This window comes from Xenopus laevis, chromosome 9_10S (assembly GCF_017654675.1).
Source record: "Xenopus laevis strain J_2021 chromosome 9_10S, Xenopus_laevis_v10.1, whole genome shotgun sequence".
NCBI lineage: Eukaryota > Metazoa > Chordata > Amphibia > Anura > Pipidae > Xenopus > Xenopus laevis.
In genome coordinates this window covers 31,263,316-31,290,129 of record NC_054388.1, presented here as the reverse complement: position 1 = coordinate 31,290,129, position 26,814 = coordinate 31,263,316, and the positions used below count along the sequence as shown (strand labels likewise).

Below are 26,814 nucleotides of genomic sequence, written 5' to 3'. Positions count from 1 at the left end.
CCAGCACCTATAGGACTAAATACTCACTCTACGGCCAAGGCGTGTAAGAAGTCCTTCATCATCCAGTGCACCAAGGGTGTACAGCTGCTCCATTGCAGTGATCAGTGTCTCCATTGGGGGTGCATCCATAAAATCAAATGAGAGCAAATCATTGATTCCCATTGCCTGGAAAAAATGGGAGTAACATAGTAAGTTAGGTTGAAAAAAAGACACACATCCATCAAGTTCAACCTTTTAAGTCTATATATAACCTGCCTAACTGCTAGTTGATCCAGAGGAAGGCAAAAAAACCATTTGAAGCCTCTCAAATTTGCCTCAGAGCGGGAAAATATTCCTTCCTGACTTCAAAATGGCAAACCGGATGAGCTATCTTCCATAACCCAGTATTCCCTCACTTGCTAAAAAGCAATCCAACCCCTTCTTAAAGCTATCTAATGTATCAGCCTGTAGGACACAATATTTAGACGGAACCTCCATTCTCCTAATCGGAATGGGTGACCTCTTGTCAGCTGGAAAGACCTACTGGTAAATAAAGCATTAGAGAGATTATTATATGATCCCCTTATATATTTATACATAGTTATCATATCACCCCTTAAGTGCCTCTTCTCCAGCGTGAACATCCCCAATTTGGCCAGTCTTTCCTCATAGCTAAGATTTTCCATACCTTTTACCAGCTTAGTTGCCCTTCTCTGTACCCTCTCTAATTCTATAATGTCCTGTTTGAGCACTGGAGACCGAAACTTTACAGAATAATCTAGATGTGGCCTTACCAGTGCTCTGTACAGTAGAAGAATAACACCCCCTCCTCCCGTAAATCTCATTTGCCACTTAGCTGCCCCAATTGCCAGTTTGTCAAGATCCTGTTGCAAGGATGCCACATCCTGAATGAGCTGCATAGTTTTGTGTCATCTGCAAACTCTGAAACGTTACTTACAATACCCTCCCCTAAGTCATTAATGAACAAGTTAAATAAAAGTGGAGCCCTGAGGGACCCCACTAAGAACCTTACTCCAAGTAGAGAATTTCCCATTAACAACCACCCTCTGTACCCAATCCTGCAGCCAGTTTCCTATCCATGTGCTTCATTAAGCCCAACAGCCCTTCTTTTAGAAAGCACATCTACTGACCCCCCCACACTGTCCAGGGTCTTACTTACCAAATGCAATCAAATTAGTCTGACATGACCTATCCTTCATAAAGCCATGCAGATTGCTGATCATAATGCCATTCACAAAGGGCTGGGGGTAAAGCCCATTGACAAAGGGCTGGGGTAAAGCCCATAACATTGCCAGTGGCACTTAATTAAAAGGGTTTCCAATTTTTCAAACATTACTAGAGTGCTGCTGTTTTTTTATGGATTTGCCCTTAACAAGCCTTCAAATAATTTGAAAAATGGCAAAAAAACAAAAAAAATGTCCACAGACGCCAATGTGCAAAATTTTGAGCAAAAAAAAAAAATACAAAAAATTCCACAATCACCGCTAAAAAACTTCCACTGACTTTTAATATGTTTTGCTTTCAGATTCACTCATCACTAAGTCTTAAGTAAAACTTTATAGGGTTTAAAGGAGAAGCAAACCCTAAAGTTACTGTAAAAAAAACCTTACCCCCCTATCGGTGCAGGCACAGTTGGAGCGACAACTGCGCAAGCGCTGAAACTTACGGAAATGACCGAAGCGCCGGGAGAAGACCCGAACCGACTGAAGATGGAGCCTGAGAACTCCGCTGGATAGAATCTGCACCAAGGGGTAAGTAAAGACTTAGGGGCATTTGCCCAGGGTAGCAACTAGGCTGGGGGGAGGGGGGTCTATGTAGGGTAGGGGTTTTTAACTTTAGGGTTTGTTTCTCCTTTAAGGACAGCCATAGTATTGGCTATGAATGCTATATATTAGGGCCAGAATCAGAATATAAACAGGACAGATCTTTTTATTCACTGCTGATGTTCTCTCTTTCCAGCAAAAAGCTGGAAACTAAGTCCATCCATCTTTTCTCTCTTGCTCAAAACCCCACCTGATCTGTGTTCCGTGAAGCCTTAAAGAAATCATATTCATAAATTGCAAAAATAATAATAATAATCTCAAAAACCTGTGGCAATTTAAACTTTAAAAATAAATGTCTTCATGGCATATTCATATAATGGTAATATAATATAGTGGTCATCATCACAGTCTGCTGCAAAAAGTCCAAAGGCTAAGACTAAAATACCTTGAGTGATAGAACTGTACTTGCTAAGTTGGTTCTTTGGATCTCAGGTACATTAGTGGTCAGCATCTCGTCCCGATAGGCTCGTTCAGTATAAAGCCGGTAACACTTGCCAGGTCCTGTTCTTCCTGCTCTTCCAGCTCGCTGCTTAGCTTGTGCCTGCAGATGACAAATCCACATGCAAAAATTAGTAAAGGATTTCCATTGTATCAAAAAAAAAAAAAAAAACAGCGATCAAAAATATATAGATGCAGGCTGGTGTGTGGGTCTGATCACTTATGCACTATATATGCATGGAAACAAACACTCTAAAGTTGTGTGTCTCTGGGGTTAAAGGACTTCACTTTTCACCATGCAACATGACATTCCAGTAAATACACAAAGAGTGGTTGAAAATTAAAAAAAAATTTGGAATGGCCCAGCCAAAGGCCAGGTCTCTATCCTCTGAAGAGAATACAAGGCATTGAAAATGAAGGACTGGATCGATGGGGGGCCCAGGAAGTATGGGGGCCCCATGAGGCCCCCTAACTCATATACAATATTGGAAGAACAGATCAACATCCACATTTTGGGGGCCTGGAAAATAATTTGCTGTGCGGCCCAGTAATATCCAGTTACACCACTGACTGAAACAAACACATCTTTATCTTTTACTACTAATATTAAAACATATTAAGAATAAAACAACAAATCCATACCTGCGAAATTGGAGTTACTACAAGTTGATCAATTCCTGTCTTGGAGTTGTAAACTTTCTGCTTCACAAAACCTGGATCCACCACGTAATATATTCCGTCAATAGTTAGGGAGGTCTCTGCAATGTTGGTAGCAATCACAACCTGGAAGATTTACACGTTTTAAAATATTCATATTTAAGCTTAATATCAAGTTTGATTTTTTTGCCATAAAAAAGGGCAGAGACTCAATGCCCAGAACTTTTTTAATTATTCAGTTTCTTTTATCCTGATTGTTGCCTGCTCTGACCTGCCCTTGAATCAGACTCCTTAGTTGAGATATCCAAAGAGTTAGACAATTTTAGACTTTGGCCTGTTCCTTTTGATGTCCGACTATAGAGGTTGCGTGAACTTGACAAATGGGCTTTTCATTTTCAATCAAGCTCTAAGTCCAATGTAATGTACCCAACATGCGGATGCATATATGGTAGATTAGGACAGAAAATAAATATTATCCTTTATGTTCTAACTATGTGAAACTCTGCATAAATATATTGCAATATTTGGACAAACCACCCAACTTCAGGCAAAAATACTAACTTATTGAGTGTGTCATTGCCACATAATATAACATATTATATATATTGAGTTCATTGCCACATAATATAACATTCAAATACCTTTCTGCTCCCAGGAGGTGCTGGGTCAAATATCCTTGTCTGCATTTCACTGGGCAATGCAGAATAAACAGGTAGAATAATCAGCTCTGGCACATCAGGTCCAAGAGACTTCATTCTTTCATAGAGAATTTCACAGGCAGTATCAATTTCCTCCTGTCCTGTAAGGAATACTAAAATATCTCCTGTAAAGAATAAAGAAGCACAAGGTTACCCTCCCATATTATGGGACAACACAATGGTGGTTACTGTTCAGACTTATAATAGCTTACAATGAATACACAAGACACATTTTATAAGCCATGACTGACAACCTTCCACTAGAATTGACAGGCCCTAGACTTTCCCAATTCTGGGACAACAATATGGTAAGTCAACCCAGATTCAGCTGAGCTCAAGGATATGGATAGCTCAGCAAGGGATCGTACACAAAACATCTTCCATAGAATGTCTACTGAGGGGAGTAGATTAGTGTGTCATGTTCCTTCACAAACTATGGAATTCACACATATAACTCAGTTATTACAAAGTTCCCCTAAAACATAATTTTGAATTCACAGGCAGCATAAGCAAGTGCCTCGTGCCCCACAACATCTGCTTTCCCCTGGTTTTGGACCGGAAGAGTCCACTAAAAGACTGCCTGGTTGCCAGTTAAATCTAGTTATGCTGCTGTCTAAGCTTTTTAGGTTAACCTACCTGGTGGTTCTGTCAAATGTATCTGCATGACTGTAATGAGACTGGCATCCAGGTAGTCTGTCTCTGGCTCCTTTGTATAAAGAATCTCAACAGGGTATGTCCGACCAGGAATGGTAAAAATTGGAGCCTCATAGAAATACTGGGAGAATTTGACTGCATCCAGTGTTGCGGAGGTCACAATGAGCTTCATATCTTGACGCTTCTGTACAGTCTAGAAAAAAGTGAAAAAAAAAAAAAAAAGATCTAGACAAGATATTTCATGATGATTTTCTTATCAAAAGATTTCACTCCCTTTCCCTCAATACAGAGAAATGACAAGGAAATTAAAAAAAGAAATATATTCACAGATACATGGAGGAGGACTGAGGCATTAAAGGGGAGTTTCACCTTAAAGTTAACTTTTAGTATAGAAAATTCAACTTTTCAATTGGTCTTCATTATTTATTTTTTTATAGATTTGTTATTATTTGCCTTTTTCTTCTGAGTCATCCCAGCTTTCAAATAGGGGTCAGTGATCCCATCTAAGAAACAAATGCTCTGTGAGGCTACAACATTTATAGTTATTGCTGCTTGTTATTACTCATCTTTCTATTCAACCCCTCTCCTATTCATATTACAGTCTCTCATTCAAATCAGTGTATGACGCTAGCAACCATATTGCTGAAATTGCGTAAATAACTAAAACCACAAATAATAAAAAATAAAAAACAATTGCCTCAGAATATCACTCTCTACCTCGAGTAGACGCAACGCAAAGGTGAACAACCCCTTTAAGGCACCAAACAACAATGAATCACAAGTTTCATGTAACTTTAGTTAGACTTAAGAATACAAAAGTATTGCCTTCTGGCAAAAAACAATTGATCAATGATGGACCATTTGGTAACACCAAAAAATTAGAGTGTTATAAAGAAATGACAATATAATGTAGTGTTGTGCTGTGCTGCACTGGTACATCTGGTGTATTTGCTTCAAAAACTCAATTAATATAAACAAGCTGCTTTGAAGACATGGGGGCAGCCATTCAAAGCTGAAAAAGGAGAAAAGGCACAGGATGAACTGCAGATAACTCTATATTCTCTGAATTCTTCAGAACTGTTATCTACGGTGTATCCTGTGCTTGAATGGCTGCCCCCATGGCTACACAGCAGCTTGTTTATATAAACTATAGTAGTGTTTCTGACGCAATCACACCAGTTTTACCAGTACAGCACATTATATTGTCATAATTGTTTGGTGTTACTGTTCCTTTAACACAATGAGTGTGCCCCAATACTGAAATACATATTGGTGTATTTACAGTAGAACATTTTACATTTTTCAGGGGACCGAGAAAAAATTATATAAAATCAGGGAAAATGTAAAACCAGGGAAATGTGTTAAAGTATCTTATTCTTCAAGTACTGAAAGCTATAAGCACAGGAATCCATGTTACCTCGAAACACAATATTTACTGTGTTAATAACAAGAGATAAGCATTACAGCATTGTAATACTATGGTACGGGCATGTGCAAGGCCTCTCTGTCAGTCACATACACAACCTAAAGCAATAGGTGATTGGTGCAGGACTGTATAAGGGGCAGACTAATTGGAATTTACCATTTACAGGCAGGACCATGGCAAAATATACATCTGGTTAGTATTTTAAGCCTCTTTATTTAACAAATATTAACATTCATAGAGTGGAAAAAAGATCCAGGAAAACATTACTTAAAATCAGGGAAATGCACCCATTGAAATGCATTATAAATTGGTATGACCGCAAATAAAAATGTAAAAATGTGGGAAAACTTAAATTGAGGTTTCACTGTAGACCAAAAACTGGATCAGACATTGTATTGAAATGATAGACCAAGATGACTGTAATATGGGCAAAAAACGCAGGACATCTCAGGATACAGACGAGTTGAATCAAATAAAACACATACATGGGATGTTCATGGGAACAGAGTTGCAATACTTCAGGTTACATAATCAAGCAGTATGGAGAGCTTTCTAACCATAGAAACAAAGCATAATATAGCAAAAGGGGATATATTTAAAGTAACATGGTGGGATGGGGTGAGCAAATATGTCTGAAAGTTAAGTGGCTGCCTTCCATCGAATATATTAATGTACCTTCTTAAGGAGACCAAAAAGCACATCTGTATGAATTGTTCTCTCGTGGGCCTCATCCAACATGATTATGGCATACTGTGTCAGGTCAGGGTCTATAAGGCATTCTCTCAGGAGCATACCGTCAGTCATGTACTTTATGACTGTCTCGGGGCTTGTACAATCCTCAAATCGAATAGTGTATCCAACCTAGACCAGAAATAAAAAATAAGTTTATCACAGTATGATACTGCTTTGTAAACAAGGTATTCTTTTTACATCTGTCCTGAATATCATGTGCATCACTGAACACAGTAAAAAAAGAGCAATAGCATTTAACAAATTTAAACTTTTAAAGTTAGCTTAAAAGGGTGTTTAGTCCACTAGTAATAATACGAAAGTCCAAGATGTGTTTTTAGGCAAGCATGTTTAAAACTAGCCTGCTTTTGCATGAACACTTTGTTTCTCTGGGTGCTACAGGTGGTTCAACATTAATAGAACCTTTCAAGATATTGTGGGTTTTTAAATTACATCCCCTAGAGATCATTGAAGGAAACAATTAAAAGGAGAATGTTTGGTCAATCCAGCTGTGGGTACTTCAGTTTCCTCCCACAGGCCAAAAAGCAGGCCCTTTACTTAACTGGAAATTAAATTGAAGCTAAATTTGGCTTTAAGCTTCACTAGACCTGGGATAAAAACAGATTACTGAACAGTAATGTAATGAATTGTGCAAAAAATTAACCTAAACAATTATTTAACTGTTGATAAGGTGCAGTACGATGCAGAACAGGTTATTGGACGGGGCTAGAAGTTATATAACAAATCACAAAAATTACTGATGTTGATCGGTATAGTATCAAGACATAACAATACTGGCATGGTGTTATGATGAAAAGGCAGGGACGTAGTTATATATAGGCTCCCGAGGGCCTGTGCCTAGGGCAGCACAATTTTAAGGGTGTCGGAGTGCCTATTTTGTTTTGTTTTTGTTTTCTGTTTAAACAGTTTCCATAGAAAATACGGTGACTGAGCTGAAGGGTAGGGGGTCCGAGAAGGACTGCGGAAGTGACATCATGTGCACGACGCGCGAACGTCATTTCGCTGAATACCCCTCATGACGTCAGCGTGGACGTCATAGGGGTGTGTTTAGGTCCGATGCCTAGGGCAGCATCGGACCTAAATACAGCCCTGGAACAAGGTGCCATAGACTTATAGTTTTTCAAGATATAATAGCTATGGGTTACATAGGTTGCAACCATAGTCCAAAAACACATTTAGTTTTATCATGAGCCAATTTAGTTCCCAGTATAATGTCAGCATGTAAATAAAAAGATCTCCTCTATTCCCAATATATACACAAGAAGGAAAAAAGTGAGTTTCCTTAAGTTTACCTCTTGTCCTAAACAACAGCCATATTCTTCAGACACTCTCTTAGCAACAGACATTGCAGCGACTCTTCTGGGCTGGGTGCAGCCTATTTTCCCTCTGGTCGTGTAACCAGCTTCTGCCAAATACTGAGTAATTTGGGTTGTTTTTCCTGAGCCAGTTTCCCCAATAACAATGAGGATCTGGTTGTCATGCACAGCCTAGAGGATAAAAAACAGGACAGACTATGGTTATGAGATAACAGAGGTCAACGTGAATGCCACTTGGAGCAAATGTATCCCTTCCTTGCTTCTCTTCTGTTCTTCCGATCAGTAGATGGGCTGTCATGGGAGTTAAAACATTTTAAGTAAATCTGACTAGGAAACATTTTTTGTTGTTGTTTAGTTGATCATGCAACTTTATGCCAATAACTTTTCTCCTGCCATTCCTTCAAAAGATCCAGCTATGTTTTTAGTTATGACTTTACCTGCACAAGCTGCTCCTTCAGCTTGTAAATGGGGAGACTTTCCCTCTGTTCCAAAATTGACATCTGGGTCTTTTTTCCATAGGATGCTTTGTTGCCACCAAAAGCATGCTTCTTCCATTCCGGAATATCATTTGGCATCATTCCAATTCCCCTCATATTAGCAGCAATTTGTCTTCCATCAACTGTAATGCAAAGAAATCTATAAGAAGATATTTTCATGAAAATGTATGTGCCTTAACCAATTGGTAATGTTTAGTCACGGGAAAAGGTAACTAAACTGGAGCACGTAATATTTCCTGTCAATCACCTTTTCCATGGACATATTTCCAGCTATGGTCCCTTTAAATGTTTTGTAGACCATCTGCACAAAAGACTTATAAGCAGTTATTTGTGACATCAATGAAAAACAAAAGCTTTAAACTAAAGTGTATGGAAGTGAGCTCACTCTCAAGAGCACTCTGGGGGGGGGGCGAGGGGTCTAGTAGATGGTGGAGCGGACGGATAGGAAGCAAAGGAAGGTTATAGTAATAGAGGATTCAGTTGTTAAAAATGTGGATATGGTATATGCTGGAGCAACAGATTATTATGAGGATCTGGGGAAAACCCAGCAGATATGGTACACAATGATGCCAATAACAAAGTTAAAGGAAAGTAGGAAGTCTTTAAGAATGATTTCAGAAAACTAGGTGGAATGCTTATGGCGAGGTTTGAGGGTATTTATCTCAAATATTTCCCTTGCTATGTGCAACATTGAGGAGGCCCTGGGAAATTAGATGTAGGGAGGAGGGCTTTGTGTTTGCTGCTAAATTGACTATTAGCTGACATATCTATCTATATCGCAACCAACTTTTTTACAGATAAATGTAATGTACAACATGGAGCAATTGTCTGCCCAACTCCATGTCTCTCACTTGAAATTGACAAATTAGGGGTCATTTACGACTACAAGTGCTGTGAGCAACGTGGGTTTTTTCCCCAAATGCAGTGTTTCCCCCAGAATTTCAGTATTGTTGCGGTCGCATTGCACCTGATGCAATTGTCACCAATGCATCAAAATTACAACAATTGCACTCGCAGCACAACGTAAATGACAAAATTACGCTAATAGTTTTCCACGTCCAGTTGCCGTCATTTTCAGTGTTTATCACATAAATGACGCATGCACTGCACATATTGATTCCTTCAGTGTCTCCTACAATGGAGTATCATCTTCTCCCCTACCTCTTTCTGTTGGAGTTCCTCAAGGCTCTGTCCTGGGACCATTACTATTCTCCCTCTATACTTCCTCCCTCGGCAAATTAATCAACTCGTATGGTTTCCACTACCACCTCTATGCTGACAATACTCAGATCTATCTCTCATCTCCTGATCTCAACCCAGAACTCCTAACTTGCGTCTCCTCCTGCCTGTCTGCTATCTCTACCTGGATGTTGCAATGCTACCTTAAATTGAACCTCTCTAAAACTGAAATGATTCTCTTTCCTCCAACTAACACCAGTAACATCCCGGAAGTATCCATCATAGTTAACAATTCCACTATCACCCCCTCTCCCCAGGCCCGGTGCCTTGGGGTTATCCTAGATTCTGCCATGTCATTCACTCCTCATATCCAGACACTTATTAAATCATGTCACTTCCACCTAAGGAACATATCCAAAATACGATCATTTATCACCCAAGATGCTGCCAAAATTCTTATTCACTCTCTCATCATATCATGTCTAGACTACTGTAACTCTCTTTTAATTGGCCTTCCCCTCCAGAGACTGTCACCTCTCCAGTCCATAATGAACACTGCTGCGAGGCTCATACACCTCAGCAACCGCTCCTCCTCTGCCTCACCATTCTGTCAATCCCTACACTGGCTTCCGTTACCTTTCAGAATCAAATTCAAATTAATGACACTGACTTTCAAAGCACTTCATAACTCTGCCCCACCCTACATCTCTGAACTCATCTCTATATACTCACCCAACCACTTACTACGCTCCTCTACTGACCTGCTACTCAACTCTTCTCTCATTACCTCCTCACATGCTCGCATTCAAGACTTTGCAAGGGCTGCACCCCTCCTCTGAAACTCCCACGCTCTGTCCGACTTTCTCCCAACCTTTCTGCTTTCAAGAAATCTCTTAAAACGCACTTCTTTCGAGAAGCCTACCCTCACTCTGCTTAACTACCAAACGCAACACCACATACAGTACCACATTTCTCACCCACTCCCACACCTTGTGTATTACTCCCCTCCCTTTAGACTTTAGACACAATGAGTTTTGATATATTCAACGTGTATTTGCACATTTATGGACAGAGGCGTATTCCTTTTACAGTAGTAGGATTGAAAGCATCTGAATTGACAGCTATGAAATCCCACAAAATTTGTTCTTCTTAAACAAACTGTACACAATGTTACATTTACAGTATATAACAAATATTTTACCCATCTTACATGAAGAGTGAATAAACAAATTGACATTCTTACCGTCAGGCAAAGGATCCACCCAATGTTTGTTCAATCCCATAGGTATAGAATCCATCTCTGCTTCCCGCTGAGCTTGCTTCACTTCTCGTCTCTCCTTTGCTAAAGCACTCTGCATCATAGCAGCTTGAGAAAGAGAGCCATCTGGATTCTTTAAAAAAATAAAATAAAAGTTATATGGTCAAATTCCAGCATTTCAGTTACTGACAACGTGACTAGCTGCTGTAGGTGTTCCAGAAGTCAGTAGTTTTTGAAGCTGCAGGAAACACCCGCCCCAGGTAGCAGCTCTTTGAGAGGAACCACACTAAGGGCCATATAATACTCACCTTTACTATTTTTATAGGACTCATGTCCATACTCTGTTTTGTGTGTCCTCTAAGAAACGGAGGTTCTTCTTCAACCAGCTCAATCTCAAGGTCCTCATCTGAGGAAAAAAAAAACATGGTTTAATAACGTCAAATGGGCATCTATAGGTTTGCTGCTATTGGAGAGTATATAGTGGACACAGCAGTTTGAAATTTGTGCTTGCTCTTGTAATTTGTCTATTGCCAAAAGAAGCATTGAAATTAAAAAAAAACAAAGATGCTGGTAGCCCAAGAGTATTGTTAGTGTTCTCAGTATTACTATGTAGAAATGACTGCTAGACAAACTACAGATCAGAAATAATGGTAGAAAAAAAATATATGACCATAACCTTCACTATGTAAAAAATCAGAACAGTACCATCAAAATAAATTGTGTTTTAAAACTGGTGTATTTGCTTCAGAAACACTACTATTGTTTTTATAAATAAGCTGCTGTGTAGCAATGGGGGCAGCCATTCAAATGATAAAAGGCTCAGGTTACACAACAGATAACACTATTATGTTCTACAGAACTTATCTGCTGTTATCCACTATTTAACCTGTGCCTTTTTTCAATTCCCACCATTGCTACACAGCAGCTTGTTTACATGAACTATAGTAGTGTTTCCAAAGCAAACAGTTTTACCAGTGCAGTGCAACAGTACAAGCTATTTTTGTTACTTTAAAACACTAATTTTCTGGTGATACTGTTCCTTTAATTTATTGGTGTCACAGATTACTTATTCTTTCCCAGTGCTGGGCAGTAGGTGTGGTTTATACGCTGCTTAAATATTCAGTGTAAAACTAATAACAATAATCAGACTGCATAATGTAGAGCACAGGGATTTCCCTTCAGCAGCCTGCCATCGCAATTTCCAGAAGCCCCACAAACATTTTTTTAAGGGAACAGAGTTAAAAACAGAATAACATACCTTCCTCATCATCCACTTTAGGAAGAATTCCAGTCTCCTCATCAAAATCAGGGAATTCTTCTTTTGAGAGAACATTAGCTGCAATCATCTAAAGAAACACAAATGTCAGAAAGAAGGTGTGGAAACTAAAAACCAATGTCTCTGTATTATGAATTGTATTTTATTTTGACTAAATAAATCACCTGTTTGATCTCCCACTTTTCAGGATCTGAGATTTTTGTAAGGCGTTTTCTTTCTAAGGTATCATCTTCAACTTCTGGCGCATTTACTAAAGAAAGATGGGTTGGTCGGTCTGGGTTCCTCATGGACGCTTCTTCGTTACCGTCACCTATGAGATTTCTGCGTCTGTTGGGATTCAGGTCTTCACCAGTGTCTTGATTAACATCCTGAAACATGAGAACAAATTGGCTACTGTTGAGACATCAAAGAAGATTGTGCAATAGAAAACAATATAACTGGCGAGTGAGGCATTTGTTGATAGATCAGTTGAACAACACAAAAGTACACAGGACATGTTATCACTATTGAATGACACCCATTAGTGCTGTGCCAGTGGACCCAAATCTTATTGCAATGACACACCGAGCTATGTGCAGCCAGCTACTTGTAGCAGCTACAAAACAGACAATACTGATAAGTGATATTACACAGGTTTTAGCAGAGACCATTCTCAGTATGGTCTATGGCAGGGATATTTTTAAGTGTCAATAGTTCTGGCTGTGTGTCATAGCCCCACATTTACAATCGTTCCAGTCTTCCCCTATGGCAGGGGAACCATAACTGTCGGCCATTGCCCTTAGTCCCACCTAAAGAGAATAGCTGCACTTTCATAGAAAGCTTTTAGTGTGAAAGAGCTGCCCGGATCATTGCTGTATACCTTATTAATTAGGAAATTTTCTCATGTACGTCATGGAGGTCAAAGTTAAACAGACATTTAGCAATGTTTAGTATAAATGTTTTATTGTCCATAAAGCTCTCACCTTCATGCTGAGGCTGGTTTTACATCCAGTGAAGGAAAGCACCTTAATTTTTACTCTTTGTCCTTTGCTTACTACGTCCGCTACATTTGCAACACGTCCTTCCCTTCTCAGTTCCGATATGTGAACCAATCCTTCCCAACGTTTCCTATGTGACAGGAATGCAACATCATTTATGTGAAGGTGTTACATAACATAAATGGGTACAAAATGTTTCTGCTGGAGTTTTGTGACTTTGCTATGGAGACTTCCGTTTCCTTTCACACTCCAGAAACATTCTCAGACACCTACAGTTCATTTACATGCATAATAGGGAAAGTATATAAATAAAGGATGAAAATAGACTCCCAAGTGGAAAAGTCCAAAATCAACTTAAAGCTGTCAATTCATACCTAGATCTGCTTGTTTGGTAAGATCACTCAATGAGCGGATCTCTGCCTCAATATGATCATCTACATTCTGGGCCAAATCAAGTGGATTTGCTAGTTTGGCCCCTGGGCTTGATTATAATTAGCACCTATGCAGGACCGATGGGAGAGGAGCGCATCAGCGCACCAATGTAGTCCGCAGGATTTTCAAATCTGCTTAAAAGATCTCTGTACAATTGTGCCATACACAAGCAGATAAACTGCCTACTTGTTCTGAAGGAGTCAAAAATTGAGATGTAGTTGAAGTCCAATGGCACGGTTGCTTTTTAACCAACTGGCTGTCAGCTCATATAATCACACTACTTGACAAGTATTTTTAACATTTTCTGCTCTTTCACTTTACAGGCATTTTCTAGGGATAACACATTAGCTTTCTTTCTTTTTTTAAATTCTGATTTATTTGAAGTTTCAGACCAAGCATAAGAAAACCAACAATCTGCATTACATTGTTTCAAAAGGGGCAACATTTCCTCTCTGAATGTAAAGAAAACAGAAAGTATGGATAAGATGAGTCCAATAGGAAAGGAAGAAAGAAAAGAGAAGAAAAGAAGAAATCTTCTAGCTATCACATATATCTCCCACACAGGATATCTTGTGAGCGGGTGTCACAGATCAGTCAATCTAGTTTCACTATACAAATAATATATAATAGTCTACTAACTTCTATATTCCCTAGAAATTACTAACAGCATTATGTGCATAATAATCCTGGAACACCTCATTTGTCAATGGCCTCGGGTCAACCCATCCCGGATTTCCTTAGTCTGTGTCTCCCCCACGAGTATAAGGCCCAGCCAGAAAATATATCTAATCCTTTATAAACCTTCATTGCCACATTAACCTAAGCCTGCATCAACATTTTATATTTGTCTGCTTCTTTAAGCTGTGTCCAATAAAACCATTTCTGATTATATTGCTCTCTCTCTTCTGTGGTTGATGTCTTATAACTCTCAAATCTCTCAATTTCTGTAATCTTTCGTATCCAATCCACCATTTTAGGAGATGTGCGCTGTTTCCATTTTACGGTAATAAGCAATTTAGCTGTATCCAGCAAAATTAGTATAACAGACTTGCGATATGTCTGAATTGAGTTGGGTGTATGGTGGAGAAGTAATTCTAAGGGAGCATTTGGAATTTCTACATCTGTGATCTCTTTAATGATTTCCCTTATCTGAGACCAGTAGTCCGTTAGTCCTGGGCATCCCCAGAAGATGTGCACATTAGCTTTCTTAATAAACTCAAATACTGTATAATCCTTTTACGCAAACAGAAAAACACAGTATTAAATGTAATACAAAAAAAGAAAAACATTTTTCTATAATATAGGTAGACCCCCAATGGCACTAAGTAAACCCAGCAAGATTTCCTCTAATGGGCAAGCACAATAGCCAAATTAATCTTAATATAAGGAGATCCCAACACAGCTCTGAGAGTGTCTTTCCACCAGTCAGTGCAGTTTTCTCAAAACAGGAGCACCAGCCCACGGAAAATATTAGCAAATCCATTTTCCTGAAGGTTGCCTAACATTTTGGCACCTCCCACCCTTTAAAGACTTTTCATTATACCGTAAGAGATCACTAACTTATCGGATACCTAGCAGGAGCGTTAAAGGCGAACATTAACAATATGCTTTGGATGGACAAAACACTATATATATATATATCAAACTAGATTTACCTTAAGCCTTCCAGCTGAACAAAGCACCCAAACTGCATGATGCTTGTCACTTTGCCATTGTATATGTCCCCAATTGCTGGCTCTTCGGGTGGTGGTCTATCAACATGCTTCTCTTTCCAACCCGTGGTATTTTTATCAGAATGATGTTCACTGTAACGGTGCTCCTTAACGGGGCTTCGGCTTCGTGATCTATATCGGTCTTTTGCTTTTTTGCGGCTTCGGGATCTAGAGCGAGATCTACGTCTATGTTTACTACCTCTCTCCCGGCTTCGACTGCGGCTCCTCCTTTTTTTATCTCTGAAGAGAAAATAAGAAGAAGAAAAAATACAATCAAAAATACCTTTGGGAAAAGGTCTGAAATGCACAGATTTTTTATTTAACTGAAAAAGAATCCATATAGTCTTAATTATTTCCAGTCTAAAGCAATCATTTAATACAGCAGAATCCCCAAGAAGAAAAACAAAATCAGGGTATGTAACATTAATTAGAATTGGCTTAGATATGAAATTTGTATTATTTGAAAAAGTACAAATATGATCAGGATGTAATTTCAAATTGTAATGCTGTGAATTGTTTACTTCCCAATTCATTTTTCATGTAACTGAATCACATTTTGTAATAACTAAGAAAGGCAATAATGTACTAATTGTTTTGAAAGTAGCCCAGTATTTGGAATGTCTGTAATCACTAGTTGGGGTGGGTGGCCTTAACACAACAATTACAAGAAATAGATTTTTGTACTTACCGTTAAATCCTTTCTCTTGTCCTACATTGGGGGACACAGGCACCATGGGGATGAAGATCCTGTTGCTTGGAGGATGGACACTAAACGGTTAACAAGCTCCTCCTCCTGCACTGGTTCTCATTACCCTGCCTACTTCCTTTCCCCTCAGTTTTCAGGCCGAAGAAGGAAGGACAACCCTACTATCACCATGTGCAAACAGAAAAGGAACTCTCACCCCCTATGAACTATATACAGTCACACTTAGACAGTGTGCTAGAAGAATTTTGAATTATAACCTATACAGGGAGGGAAGGCCTGTGTCCAAAAATCTATTTTTCTCTTGCCTAGATTGGGGGACACAGGCACCATGGGGACATCCCAACGCTACCCATGAGGGCGGGACTTGCACCCCAGTGCTCAGCTTACAACAGTCTGTAGCACCTTTCTCCCAAAGCTTGCCTCAGCCGAGGAGATAGTGTGTATCTTGTAGAACCTGGAAAAAGTGTGTACTGAAGACCACACTGCAGCTCTACAAACCTGTTCAGCGGAAGCCTGGTGGCGTACTGCCCAGGAAGTACTCATCGACCTGGTCGAGTGAGCTCGAATCCCGAAGGGTGGAGGTCTATCCTTTGCTACATAAGGCTTTTGAGATGGCCGACCTGATCCATCTGGAAATCGTTGCCTTCGATGCCAGGAGGCCCCTTTCTTTGTCCCTCCGGAATGATGAAAAGACTGTCAGTTCTTCTTATACTTTTTGGTAACGGATACATAAATACTCAGCGTACGGACCACGTCTAGCTTGTGCAGCTTTTTCTCTATCTGTGTCTTGGGATGAGGGCAGAAGGAAGGCACTACAATGTCCTGGTTCAGATGAAATTCGGACACCACCTTAGGCAAGAAATCCGGTGTTGGCCTTAGAATTACCTTGTCCTTATGGAAAATTGTAAACGGCACTTTACACGATAAGGCTGCCAACTCTGACACTCGTCTAGCCGACGTGATGGCTAATAAAAATACTGTCTTAATAGTCAGTGTAAGCAAGGAAATGTCCATGATAGGTTCAAAAGGCTGTTTTTGCATTGCTGATAGTACTAGGTTAAGATCCCATGGAGGAACGGGGTGACGGTATGGTGGTGCCTGTCGAAGAGCACCCTGTATGAAAGTCTTAATGTTAGGCCGCAACGCCAACTGGTGTTGGAAGAAGATAGATAGTGCATCAAGGAACTGATGGCTAGACCCTTATCCAGTCCCTCCTGCAGAAAACACAGTACGTTTGCTTCGTTTAAGATCTGTGGGTCTTTGGAGTTAGTCTCGCACCATGAGATGAAGGTCTTCCATATCCTATGGTAAATCCGTGCAGATACAGGCTTTCTGGCCTTCAATAAGGTAGGTAAGGCCTCCTGTGGAACTCCTGACCTGGAGAGTATCAAGGCCTCAAGAGCCATGCCGTTAAATCCAGCCGTGGAGAATTCGGGTGGACGATAGGTCCCTGTGTTAACAGATCGTCCCTGACTGGAAACCGAAATGGAGTGTCTGCTGCTAGCCGCATGATCTCTGCGAACCAAGGTCTGCGGGGCCAGAATGGAGCCACCAGTATCGCCTCTACTCTCTCTTCCTTTATTCGTCTGATGACTCTTGGAATCAGAGCGAGAGGTGGGAACACGTATACCCTGTGAAACGGCCAAGGTGCTACTAGCGCGTCCCACCGCTTACTGCTAGAGGATCCTTGCTTCTTGTCATAAAGCTTGGCAGCTTGTTGTTGTATCTTGACGCCATTAGGTCCACTTCTGGTATACCCCACCTTCTTACTATCTCTTGGAACACTTCCGGATGCAGACTCCACTCGCCCTGATCTACTGTCTCTCGACTGAGGAAGTCTGCTATCCAGTTGTCTACTCCTGGAATGTGTACTGCGGAAATTGCTGGCACATTCTCCTCTGCCCATAGAAGTATCCTTTGTGCTTCGGCCAGCGCCGCTTGGCTTCTTGTGCCTCCCTGATGGTTTATGTAGGCCACTGCCGTCATGTTGTCCGACTGAATTCTCACTGGTCGACCCTTGAGATTGTGGGTCCAGTGTGACAAGGAGAGCCATATCGCCCTGAGCTCTAGGATGTTGATTGGGAGGGATCCTTCCCCTGGGCTCCATCTGCCCTGTACTGTGTGTTGTTCCAGTACTCCTCCCCACCCCTGTAAGCTGGCATCTGTTGTTACTACTGTCCATGTATGGTTGGGAAACAGCTTGCCTGATTGCAATGTTGATGCTTGGAGCCACCATTTCATTGACGCTTGAACGGGCTCTGTTATTAGTATCCTGCGGTCTAGCTCTGTACGCATCCTTCTTTGATGTAATAGAATTAGTCTCTGCAATGGTCTGGTGTGTAACTGGGCATACGGTACAGCTGGAATAGCCGCTACCATTGTCCCCAGTGCTCTCATGGCTACTCTGAGTGGTATATATCTCTCTTTCTGAATGATCATTAATCTTGTGCGAAAGGTGGATATCTTGGCAGGTGGAAGAAAAGCTTTTCCCAGCGACGTGTCTATCATCAGACCTAGGTATTCTGTCCGTTGCGTTGGAGTGAAAATTGATTTTTTGCAATTGATGAGCCAACCTAATTGGGTCAATCTGTCCACCACGGTCTGTAGGTGGTTTGTTGTTAAGGAGTGGGACGGAGTTTTGACAAGTAGGTCGTCCAAGTATGGTATGACTCCTATTCCCTGCAGCCTCAAATCTGCTAGAGCTGCTGCCATGACCTTTGTGAAGACACGCGGGGCTGAGGATAGGCCGAATGGAAGTGCCACAAATTGCCAATGTTCTCCTGCAGCGAAGAAACGAAGGAATCTGTAGTGGTTGGGGTGTATTGGCACGTGAAGATACGCGTCCTTGATATCTATTACTGTCATAAATTCTCCCATCTCCAGGGACAGCAGAACCGATTGAATGGATTCCATCTTGAAATGTTGACGCTTGACATATTTGTTTACTGCCTTTAGATCCAGCACAGGACGGTAGGATCCGTCCTTTTTGGGGACGATGAACAAATTGGAATAAAAACTCTGCCCCTGTCTAGAGGTGGAACCTGCTGTATGACCCCTGAGCTTGTGAGATCTCGGAGAATTTTTCGAAATGCTGAACGCTTTGGTTCCCTTGAGGGAAGACGTGACACAAAAAATCTTCTTGGAGGAATTTGTATAAAGTCTATGAGATAGCCGTGGGAGACTACCTTCAGGACCCAAGGGTCTTGGACTCTCTGTTCCCACACCTCCCGAAAGTTTCTTAGGCGTCCGCCTATGAAGACACTCTCGGGGGTGGGCACCTCTTCATGCGGAGGCGGGTTTCTCCTGAGAAGGCTTGGCTGTTTGTCTGGTTGAAGACCAGTTGTGGCCTTGTTTGATTGGGTATCTGGAACGGCTGGAAGATTGGTGCTTTTCCGTTTGTGTTCTCTGCCTTTGGCCTTGACCCTGACGAAAGGGCCGCAGAAAAGGTCTTCTCTTAAAGGTGGTGCGCTTGGGTCTGTTTTGCGGTAGCAGGGTACTCTTTCCACCCGTCGCTTGTGATATAATCTTGTCGAGCTCTGCTCCAAAAAGCTGTTTACCCACAAACGGAAGACTGACTAGTGATCTCTTTGATGTGAGGTCCGCAGACCAGTTTTTTAACCATAGAAAACGTCTGGCTGCAATGGACTGTGCTGAAGCTCCGGCAATGAGTTTTGCTGCATCCAATGCTGCTTCGCAGATATAAGAGTTTGCATCAGCTATTTGAGACAATAAAAGATCTGTAGACGGGTCCTCAGACCCAATAAGTTGTGCTACCTGCTCAACCCATATCTCTATTGCTCTTGACAACCACGCTGTGGCAAAGATTGGTTGAAGCGCAGCTCCTGCTGCTGAAAAAATGGCCTTACAGAAACCCTCTAGACGTTTGTCTATTGGGTCCTTAAAAGAAGCTGCGTCAGCCACTGGTATGGTTGTGGTCCTAGAAAGCCGTGACACCAGAGGATCCAGCACTGGTGGGGAGGACCAGAGGTCTGTATTTTCCGGAGGAAATGGATAGGACTGTGAAAAGCGTTTAGATAGTTGGAGCTTGCGGTCTGGAACTTTCCACTGAGCCTTAACAATGTCATCTAAGTGCTCATAAGCCGGGAAAACATATGAAGTCTTCTTCTGCCTTTTGAAAATGTTTTTGCTAGGCTCAGCTGTAGCTGCTGTGTCTTCAATGTTTAATGTTTGTAACACTAACTGTATCAGTGATTCTACCTCCCTTTGTGACCTGGGAGTATCCTGCTCCTGATCTGACTCCTCCCCTGACAACACTTGCCCCTCTTCCCCTGACTCTTCCTCTTCAGGTGACTCAGGTGGGGGGGAATGAAACCGCTTAGAAGCAGTTGCCTGTGCGCTCATCCTTTGTGGCTGACTAGAGAGGTGTTCCAAGACCTTGTCCAAAGTCTCTGGAATCCTGGCTAGATTCTGTAGACCAGCCAGTGAGAGGGAGAGAGCACGCACCAATTCAGAATCCGAGCTCGCCTGAGAAGCCGAAGTTATCGCTGAGCCGGGTTGTAGGGTTGCATTGGGTAAGCTAGGAGCAGGTATATTACCAGTACTACAAGCTACACACTTTGGGTCAGAAGAGGCAATGTCAAATTTTGTTTTGCATGACGAGCATGCAAGGAATGCAATTTGAGATGGGGTGCGGGACTTAGTCTGCCGCTTAGAAGAGGGCATTTCCTCTACTCTGTCAGTCATACTATAGAGGGTTGGCTCTTCCTTAAGAAAAGGAAGCAGGCAGGGAACTGAGTAAGTCCTGTGTGCACCTGGGCTGTCCCTGTAGGGGCGACCTGCATGGGTAAAAGTGACATGCTTAGTGCCAGAACAAGACTAAGACTGCCTAGGGAAATACAACAAGAGTACTTACTCTGGTTGCTCTGCAGTATCGCCACAGTAAGGTAGAGGGAGCGAGTGCGCCGTTCCAGCTCGTGTCCCAAGATGGCGGCCGGAAGTGACGCATGCGTCGGCAAGGCCAGGGAAACGCGATTGCGCAGTATGCCCCCAAGGAAAATGGCCGCCGTAGAGAGTGCATCCGCCGACGCCCTCTTCCAAGATGGCAGCCGGAAGTGACGCGCGTGTGTCAGGCTGTGAACGTGATCGCGCAGTATGCCCCAGGGAAAATGGCCGCCGCAGAGAGTGCCGACGCCCTCTTCCAAGATGGCGGCCGGAACAACATGCGCAGAAGAATAGGACCAACACAAGGACGGTCCCTCCGTGTATCTAAGCTGTTTAGAGCCAGAGCGGGTAAGAGCGCTATCCCACACGCCTCTGCTCCTAGAGGGGAATGTGAGTAATCTGCAGATAGGGGCCTACCCTGTCTGTGGAAGTCGGAAGGTATAAGGGGGTGAAAAGGGGTTAAAAAACACTTACCCCTTTCGTTGCCAGCCATTCCTGCCCTATTTTTGGTGCGTACCCCGTTCTGGGCTGCTGGTGCAGCCTCCGTGGAGCGGGAACCAGCAGCCCCAGGGTGTTGAGGGAGCCTCTGCCTGCAGACCTCCGTGGAGCGGGAAGGCAATCAGGGCACAACATTATTCGGCTGGTGGGGGGCTCGGGAAAGTGAACTCAGGCCCCACTGCTGGCATGGCACATGAATAAATCGGCACCATTGCTCCCAGCCAGTAGCATCCGTCCTCCTTCTGAGGACACTAAAGTAAAACTGAGGGGAAAGGAAGTAGGCAGGGTATGAGAACCAGTGCAGGAGGAGGAGCTTGTTAACCGTTTAGTGTCCATCCTCCAAGCAACAGGATCTTCATCCCCATGGTGCCTGTGTCCCCCAATCTAGGCAAGAGAAATTAACAATATTAAAAGTGATTGCTAACATTTTGAGCATTTTTTTGAAAAACATATCAGCTAACCCACAGTATGAAAGTTTCTTTAAAAATGTGCAATTACATACTTGTGCTTGCTACTTTTCTCCTCCTTCGGCATTAGTGCTTCAAGTTCTTGCAGTGCATCTGCAGCCACTTTCACATCCTCAGGATCTAGCATGGTCTGCATGGAAGCAAAAAAATATATCTTAATTTAGTATGGTGAAACGTAAAAATCCATTGCGTACAGTATCTTGGCTTGTCTGTAAAATACTAGCTACTTCTTCTATACAGGTTTGGAAACGTTTGGGTTCTGGCATTTTCTGGTTAAGGAATTTATCATGTAATGTAGATGCCTTAAGTTTACCAAAAGATATAGGATACATATAAATAAAACAAAATAGTTTGCCACCAATAGAGAGTTAGGCAGCTTAGTCAGTACAAGCCACTCTTATTATTGCAAAGAAAAAGTACAATTTGATGATAAACAATAGATTTGCTTAAAATGGGTTGCATAGTAGACAGGCTTCCCATAACTTTGAGCTTTTTGAGCAGTCGATCTTAACTGGCAACTTATTCTTGTCACAAACTTAGCTGGCCATAGACGCAAAGATCTGATCGTCCGAATCGAGAATTCGTACGATTTTCGGAACGTGTGTGGAGAGTCCCGATATTTTTCGTCCGGCGGAGATTGGTCGTTTGGTTGATCAGACAGGTTAAAAGATTTGTCGGCTGCGAGTAATATCTCTGCATGTATTGCCGAATCGTACGATTTTCAGAGGGAGACTGTCACTAGCTTTGGTCAAACATAACTTTCGTACGATTGCTGTCAGGGGCAGAACATCAGCTGATCTGTTCTTTTGTGCTTTATTTGATCGGAATGGTTAGTGGCAGGTCGGGAGATGATGATGATGAGTTGTACGATCGGATCTTTGCATCTATGGCCAGCTATAGAAAGGGCTAGAGTGGAAAAAGACTTTGTATACAACCAGCTACAAGTATGAATTACCAGGATATCAGCAGGCTTCACTATCTTAAGTTGGCCATACACGGGCAGATAAAAGCTACCGACAGACCGAGTTGGCAGCTTATTGGCCCGTGTGTGGGGGCACTCCTACAGGCTTCCTTGATCGATATCTGGCCGAATGTAGGCCAGATGTCGATCAGGCAGGGCTAAAAATCCTATTGGATCGCGGCCGCATCTGTTCGTTGATGCGGTACTGCGATCCAACCACGCGTATGCCACACATTATAATCCGATTGTTGGGCCCTAGGGCCCATGATCGGATCAGCCCCATATCGGGGAGAGGTCCGTCCGTTTGGCGAAATGGCCAAACAAGCACATCTCTGTGTATGGCCACCTTTACTCTTTCTTCAACAAGCTACACTACCCTAAGGTGCACCAAATCCTTGAAAACAGTGCTCAACAGTTATCAGTGCTTTATTGCTAATAAAAAACAATTTGTGAAAATTCCAAAGTCCCAAACAGTGTGGGTTTTTTTTTCTTTTTTACTTTTCACCTAGGCTAACACAATGCCTATAGGTGCAGACACATGAGTGGGCAGGGGTCAGCAGATGAGCAGGTTCTTAGCTTGCGTTAATACAGAGGCTGAAATTCAGTCAGTAGCCTAAGAGTCGAACTCACCCGGACAGTTGGATTATCTGCTCTGCAAAGTGCTGGAAATAATTCTTTCAGCTTTCTTTTTCACCATTTGGCTTGATCAGAGTTTCTATTCACGAAAAGATACATAACAGATTAGTATTACGGTATATATAACAGCTATTTGCTTTTCTAAACAGACATACACAAGGTGAAATTTGAGGATCAATTTTAAAATTTAATCAATGTGCCCCAAAGAGCTTTGTGGACTAACCTTTGCTTGTAGAAGGTTTTGCTGGAGGTCTCATTGTCTGAATCAGACGCAGCAAATTGCTTATAAGGGAATCCTGCAGGAGGTAATTTAATTCAGAATCAATAACGTGACTAGTTTAATTCAGAAAAAGTCTAATTTAAAGAGTAATCTATTAAAGGAGCAATAAAATGAACATGGCACAAAACATTTATGGTGAGTTTTAATGGATGATTGTATGATACATTAGTAGTTAACAACCAACAATGTCCTCTAAAGGTGAATATTATGGCTAATTTTCACCAGAGATCATATCCAAATTAGCATACAGTAAGATATATGGACATATTACAAAACCAGTACTCTGTGTTTAAAAGGACCTTTATCCTTCCCAAAATACATATAAACCAACAGTGGGACCATAAACCATAAAAGTAATAGGTCACAATAAGCCACACGGTGATGAAAGAGTACAAAACATTTATCAGAAATAAAGTAAAACACCTTTATCCTTTAGAACCAAGGGGTCAGTGATTCAAATTTTCCAAAGGCCGAATAGTTATATATGAAGATATATATACTCCAAAAATATATACCAAAAATTCCTAATAACTTTACATGTGCCAGTCCAGTAATTGCAAGACCAAGAGCCAACACTGGATTTTTTCTTTCACTGCTTTAAATCCAGCAATTTAATTTCTTCAAAAATTCTGGGAGTACAATCCTAATTTCAGTAGCAATTTTGTAACAAAGACAGCATGAAAGATCAAATTATTTTTATACTTTAAAGGGGTTGTTCACATTTTTTTTTCAGTTCAGTTGTTGCAGGTTCTTTATCAAAAATAAAGACTTTTTTCAATTGCTTCCCATCTTTTATTTTTTACTATTTTCCAAAATTTAAGATTAATGTTTCTGTCTGTACTGTCTCAGTACAGCAGCTCAGTGATCCTGCAGCATCGCTACATTTAGATGATACAATTAGTTTATACATTTTTCAACAGCATCTGTGGAATATTAGCAACTATTGTATCAATTCTAACAGCTGCCTTTAATGAAATGCAAGGATTGTGCTCAACAGGGACAAAGGTAAGAAATGTATCAACTAAATGTATCAATTTAGAACAGTTAAAAAAATCAACGATCCCCTCCCAGAGCTGCTTCAGAAGGTGAAAAAAGAAACTTTACACTTCAATATTAGAAAATCGGTCACACATAGAAAATAGAAAGTAATTCAAAAAAGTATATTTCTGGTGAACAATCTGAAACTAACTGAATTGAGAAAAGGTGTTTGAAGGTGACCAGTCCATTTAATGTACAATATTTTACTGAAGTATATAGAAATTGAAGATAAATTGTATTTATTTTTCTTTTACGCTTTAAATCGCAGCAATTTCATTGTTTTGCAAATTCTATTGCTAATTTCAGTAGCAATACTGGGGGAAAAAACAGCAAGAAAGATATGTTTGTAAAGATTCTCATTCATCCAGGTCATGGTATATCTGTAGAAATAAGTCAAATCAACTGGACTTAAAGACTATTCATCAGTCATGCAACAGATTTGATTTATTTCTACAGATAAAGCAAGAAAGATCAAATTATTTTCAAACTTTAATGTAAGTTGCATATTTATTGAAATATACAGATAGACTTGCCATCTGCATATGCCACTAGATGGTTTTACTCAAGAAATACTTCTCCTTTAACGAAATTTAAAAAAAAAAATGTACCAGAAGGCAATACATATGGTGACTTACTGTGAATTCTGCACCATTTTTCTCAAGAGCAGATTTAAAGATTTCAAACGAAGTAGATTTCTCAGCTAAGCTGATCACAAATTCAGCTGCAAAACAAAACATTAAAATTAAAAATCTATTACATTTACAATTACATACACCATACAGTACATAAGAATTATTAGTTAAAATCTGATTAGCTGAACCAACCTAGGAGACAGATTCTTTCATGTAATGGGGCCTATTAGACTAATGGGGGGGTGTAAATTTATCAAAATCCAAATCTTTGTCATGTTTTAAATAAAAAAAAAGTCTGACCAAAGTAGAATCCACAACTTTTTCAGATTGTCGCAAAAAAGGATTTGACACCCAAAAAGTCATATATTATATCTTCATATAAAAGGTGAAAGTCGCTGCACCATGACATCCAGAACATTTTAAAAGAGAAGGAAAGTCGTTTAACACTTGGGGGTGCCAAATGTTAGGCACCCCCAAGTGAATTTATTTACTTACCTGACACCCCAGGCTCGTGCTTCTATCAGCAGAAAACTGCACTGGCCTGAGGTTATTCCAGCGAGCAACACCAAGCGCTTCTCTTCCAGGACCTTCTCAAATTTTCCGGGGCAGGCGCATGCACAGTAGAATGAAAAAGCCAACTTTTTAGTTAAAGTTTGGCTTTTCACTCTAATGCACATGCACGGCCGTGCGAAGAAAGAAGAGGCCGGAAGAGGATCGCTCCATGGTGCTCACTGGAATAACCCTGGGCCGGTGCAGTTTTATGCTGATAGGAGCACCTGCCCAGGGTTTCAGGTAAGAAAATACATTCACTTGGGGTACCTAATATTTGGCACCCCAAGTACTTTCCTTTTCCTTTAATGGACAGTTTGTTTTTTAAAGTAATTTATGAGAAAATGATAAGCATGCTTGTTGGATATGCTTTGATATAAATAATGCTAGGGTATGCCCCTGCTATCCTTTTGCTTCCTTAGTATTTAACTGTGGACTATATTACACACATGTATACAATAATTCTGGCAAACACACTTAGTACCATAATTGCAATTTTGCTTATTAATCTGTTATGTAGTTCCTCACCTAGATCTTTGTCATTGATACCCAAATGATTATCCAGCTCTGTGCAGACTTTAGAGACCAGGGATAGATATTCAAGCTTCTGTAGTTCATCCATTGCAGCTTCATCCATGTTGTTATTGGAACTGTACTAAGCTTACTGTGCTGAAAAAAAGTGTCAGAATGTCAAAACTGTTATTGCTTATTGTTCAGTATTTAATAAACACACACCTGAATGCAAAAGTGGAAGCAGAAAAAGGAAATTGATTGACAGAGAAAGGAACTAAGGAGGATAATACCTTCACTGAAGCAAGCAATGTCAGTCAGTAGCAGGAAGGGTCAGCAAGATATTGTCCTTCATTAAGGGCGGTAAAGATTCACAGGAGGAAAGATCATTGTTCCCCTTTAATTTTTCTTTAGAGAAAATAGCATTTTTTTTTTGTTTTAGGATAAGAAAAAAATGGACTTTCCCATATTGGCTGAAAATTTGACCGCTAGTCAAATTTATATAATTTCTTACAGGGCTAGTGACACTTTCTACATGCTAG

The 26,814-nt window shown here is 40.9% G+C and overlaps 1 protein-coding gene across 2 annotated transcripts in view; it reads right to left on the bottom strand.

Moving 5' to 3' along the window:
* dhx8.S (DEAH-box helicase 8 S homeolog) overlaps positions 1-26,429 on the bottom strand; it is a 32,477-nt gene extending 6,048 nt beyond the window's left edge. The window contains exons 1-18 of one of the 2 annotated variants that reach the window (XM_041578281.1): positions 26,291-26,429; positions 23,487-23,559; positions 23,258-23,342; positions 21,702-21,796; positions 15,037-15,333; positions 12,935-13,079; positions 12,137-12,340; positions 11,955-12,042; positions 11,005-11,102; positions 10,682-10,829; positions 8,200-8,381; positions 7,739-7,933; positions 6,372-6,557; positions 4,253-4,463; positions 3,560-3,741; positions 2,904-3,044; positions 2,209-2,364; positions 28-165 (exon numbers count right to left, since the gene is read on the bottom strand). In XM_041578281.1, coding sequence (XP_041434215.1) covers positions 28-165; positions 2,209-2,364; positions 2,904-3,044; positions 3,560-3,741; positions 4,253-4,463; positions 6,372-6,557; positions 7,739-7,933; positions 8,200-8,381; positions 10,682-10,829; positions 11,005-11,102; positions 11,955-12,042; positions 12,137-12,340; positions 12,935-13,079; positions 15,037-15,333; positions 21,702-21,793 — 2,463 coding nt within the window. In that variant the 5' untranslated portion in view covers positions 21,794-21,796; positions 23,258-23,342; positions 23,487-23,559; positions 26,291-26,429. Of the gene's footprint in view, positions 1-27; positions 166-2,208; positions 2,365-2,903; positions 3,045-3,559; positions 3,742-4,252; positions 4,464-6,371; positions 6,558-7,738; positions 7,934-8,199; positions 8,382-10,681; positions 10,830-11,004; positions 11,103-11,954; positions 12,043-12,136; positions 12,341-12,934; positions 13,080-15,036; positions 15,334-21,701; positions 21,797-23,257; positions 23,343-23,486; positions 23,560-25,216; positions 25,288-26,290 lie in introns of those variants that run through there. The other variant, XM_041578280.1, reaches the window with a different exon arrangement.
* Between the last annotated feature and the right edge of the window lie 385 nt (positions 26,430-26,814).